Source organism: Emiliania huxleyi, assembly GCF_000372725.1.
Source record: "Emiliania huxleyi CCMP1516 unplaced genomic scaffold EMIHUscaffold_591, whole genome shotgun sequence".
Classification (NCBI taxonomy): domain Eukaryota; phylum Haptophyta; order Isochrysidales; family Noelaerhabdaceae; genus Emiliania; species Emiliania huxleyi.
In genome coordinates this window covers 26,181-29,124 of record NW_005197568.1, presented here as the reverse complement: position 1 = coordinate 29,124, position 2,944 = coordinate 26,181, and the positions used below count along the sequence as shown (strand labels likewise).

The 2,944-nt window shown below is 65.8% G+C and overlaps 2 protein-coding genes across 2 annotated transcripts; one reads left to right on the top strand and one right to left on the bottom strand.

Annotated features, from left to right (window-relative positions):
• Positions 1-505: 505 nt before the first annotated feature.
• On the top strand, positions 506-1,550 carry EMIHUDRAFT_247604 (hypothetical protein; the record flags this gene model as incomplete). The annotated part of the gene is made up of 3 exons (XM_005764406.1): positions 506-600; positions 707-827; positions 1,530-1,550. 3 exons carry the CDS (start codon positions 506-508, stop codon positions 1,548-1,550), a joined length of 237 nt encoding a protein of 78 aa, XP_005764463.1.
• A 194-nt stretch (positions 1,551-1,744) lies between these two features.
• EMIHUDRAFT_76734 (hypothetical protein) lies at positions 1,745-2,353 on the bottom strand (the record flags this gene model as incomplete). Its single annotated transcript, XM_005764405.1, has 2 exons — positions 1,745-1,878; positions 2,227-2,353. 2 exons carry the CDS (start codon positions 2,351-2,353, stop codon positions 1,745-1,747), a joined length of 261 nt encoding a protein of 86 aa, XP_005764462.1.
• Positions 2,354-2,944: the final 591 nt, after the last annotated feature.

Genomic DNA, 2,944 nt, shown 5'->3' with positions numbered 1-2,944 from the left:
ATAAAGAAAGCGGACAACAAGGCGAAGGACGGGGCGGACGCTGCCGCCGACACCGCCGCAGATGCCGCCGCCGACACCGCCGCAGATGCCGCCGCCGACACCGCCGCAGATGCCGCCGCAGATGCCGCCGCAGATGCCGCCGCAGTTGCCGCTGCCGAGGCGCACGCGCAGGCCGAGGCGCTCGCCGAGGGAGAGGCGGCCTCCTCCGCTTCGCAAGGCATCCTGCGCGAGGAGATAGACGAGGTCGAGATGCCCGGCAGGGAGGGGGCGGAAGGCGGGGAGGGGGCGGAAGGCAAGGAAGGGGCCAGAAGCGAGACCGGCGAGGCGAGGGCGGCTCTCGCCGATGGCAAGTGGGCGGTGGACGCGCTGGCCGCCAAGAAGTGGACGATTGCCATCGAGGACGACTGGACGCTGCGCGGCGCGCTCGTCGAGGTCAAGTCGAAAAACGACTCGCACGCGGTCTTAGAAGAAAAAAGAAAAACGGTATCTCGCGCGCGGGTGCGCCATGGCTCGCCGTGCCAGAGGCGGAATACGTGTTCATGTCTCACTCCAGCCAGCGCTCGAGAGGACACGTACTCCGCTGCATTCGGCCGCACTCCGGTCCGCATTCGCTGTGCTCGTATCCCCCTCGTGCTCACGCGGTGCTCTGAAGACTCTGCGCAAGGCCGTACTCCCGCGCCCTGACGTTGGCGTATTCATGATGCAGGCTGTGGACTGAGCAGAAGCTGTGGATCCGCTCGCTCACCGATCGGCAGTTTCTGCGCTATCCGAACCCGTACCTCTTCAACGAGGACGGCTCCCCGACAGTGGACATCTCCACCGCCAAGGTCGCCCCCAAGCGCAGGGGGAAGAGGAAGGCCACCGACCCCAGAAGCAGAATACGTGTTCCTGTCTCCCAACTAGCCCTCGAGAGCGCAACGCCTTCCACTGCATTCGATCGTATTCGGCCGCATTCACCGTCTCCGCCTCTCTTGTATTCACGCGGTGCTCTGGAGACGCTGCAACAATGCCGTCTTCCCGCCCCGAGGCTGGCGTATTCAGCACGCAGGCCGTCGACCCGGCCGCAGCCTCGTCGAGCAGCCGACCGCGCGGCGGCAAGGCGCGCGCCGCAAAGCCTGCGGGCGGCGGCGGCGGCGGCGGCGGCGGCGGCGGCGGCGGCGGAGGCGGCGGCCGCGGCGGCAAGCAGCCGTTGCACAGCCGCGGCGGCGCGTCGACCGACCCGATCACCCTCTCCGACGACGATTTCCAGGAAGCACATGTACATGCACATGCACATGCAGAGCGCCCCCGCAAGAAGCCTTCGCCGCCGCCACCCGAGGAGCGGGCGAGGGGCGAGGCGACTCGCGCCCGCAGCGTATAGCGGCCACGCCCGCCGGCGCCCGGCGCCGCGCTCCTCTAGGAGGACCGCTCCCGGTCCCGCCCGTCCCGCCGCGCTTCTCTTTACTGTTTGTGTAAGGTCACTACGTCCGCCCCCGCCGAGGGGGCCTGTATTCGTTTTACGGTACAATCAATGACACAGCTATTTTTAGGAGTTTTTCGTGCGTGTGTGATCCCGAGGAGCCGTTGAGGCGGGGCCGCCGTTCGATGCCCGTCCTCAGCGGCGAAAGGGAGCAGGAGCGCTCCTCTCTCGCCACTGGGCCGCCCTTTCATCGACAACTTCCCGCCTCCGACCCCCCGCGATAAATGGGGCACGCAGCGGCATGTCGCGGCGCGGCCCCCCCCAAAGACTGGCGAGGCGGGAGGCTCAGATGTCGATGCCGTTGGCCTTGTTTTCTGCGATCACCTTTGTGAATTTGCGGTCAATCTCGCCATCCGCCTCGCCCTGGCTCCGGATGAAGCCGCACAGCGCCATCGGCGTGTACTCGCCCGTGTAGACGCCTGGGGGGGTGGGGGGGGGGGGGGGGGCTTTAAAATCTGGGGGCGGCATCGGTGATAGGCCTCGCCCCGGCCCGCCCGCGGCGCTTTCGGGAGACCCCACCCCCACCCCGTCGTCAGCGCCACCGCTGCCAGACCGGAGAAGCCAGCCTCTCCTCCCCGGGGGTGAACGCGTGCCAGCCGAGGGCGCGGCGCAAAGTGGGAGCGGCGGTGGCAGCGGGCACAGGCGAGACGGCGGCGATCCGAGGGGAGAAGAGCGCGCTGCCCGCTGCCCCCGCCCCACCACCAAAACCGGCGGCCACCCCTTCCCTCCCTCGCTTTCCCTTCGTTCCGGCAAGGGGGAGGCCGCACCGTCGGCCGACACGTGCCCAATGTTGAGCTGCACGGACGCCTTGTCCTTGGCGCTGATGAGCCTGTTGGTGGCGGTGCACTTGCGCGGGATGTACAGGTCGATGTTGACGCCATCGGAGTTGTGCATGCCGGCACTCATGGTGAGAGGAGTGGTGGTGTGAGCAAAAAGAGCTGAGAGGAGGCTGCAGCGACGCGGTGTCCTCGAAAAAGAATTTTCGCCGCGCCGCCATACAAAAAACAAGGAGGCGAGCAGGCGCACATCGCTTCCAGGGAGGGGGGCGCACTTCTGCTCTATTTAGGTTGTCCGTTTTGTTTCTTTTCTTTCTTTCTGCTCTATTTATTAGTGCCAGTGCGCGCCAGTCCCGTGCCCAGTGTTGTGTGAAAAAGAATTTTACGACGAGGGCTCCGTCTCGTGCTGCCCCTCGTCCTCGCGGTTACTGGACCGTGTTCAACGACGTTGAACATTGTTCAACGTCGTTGAACACTACTTAGGAATGGCCGTAGCTCCTCTCCACGAGCGATTGAGAAGACGTACCACGTGTCGATTCTGTATAGAATTGCAAGGCGCACACGCTGGTGCAGGCGGGGAGTCGTCGATCCGACTCGTTCCGACGTGAAGTCGCCGTGAAGGATTGGCAAACAGGGCATTTTGCCCAAGATTTGCCCTCCCGCGCGATCTTCTCGCGTCGGCAAGCGCGCGGGCCAGGATGGGCGAGCC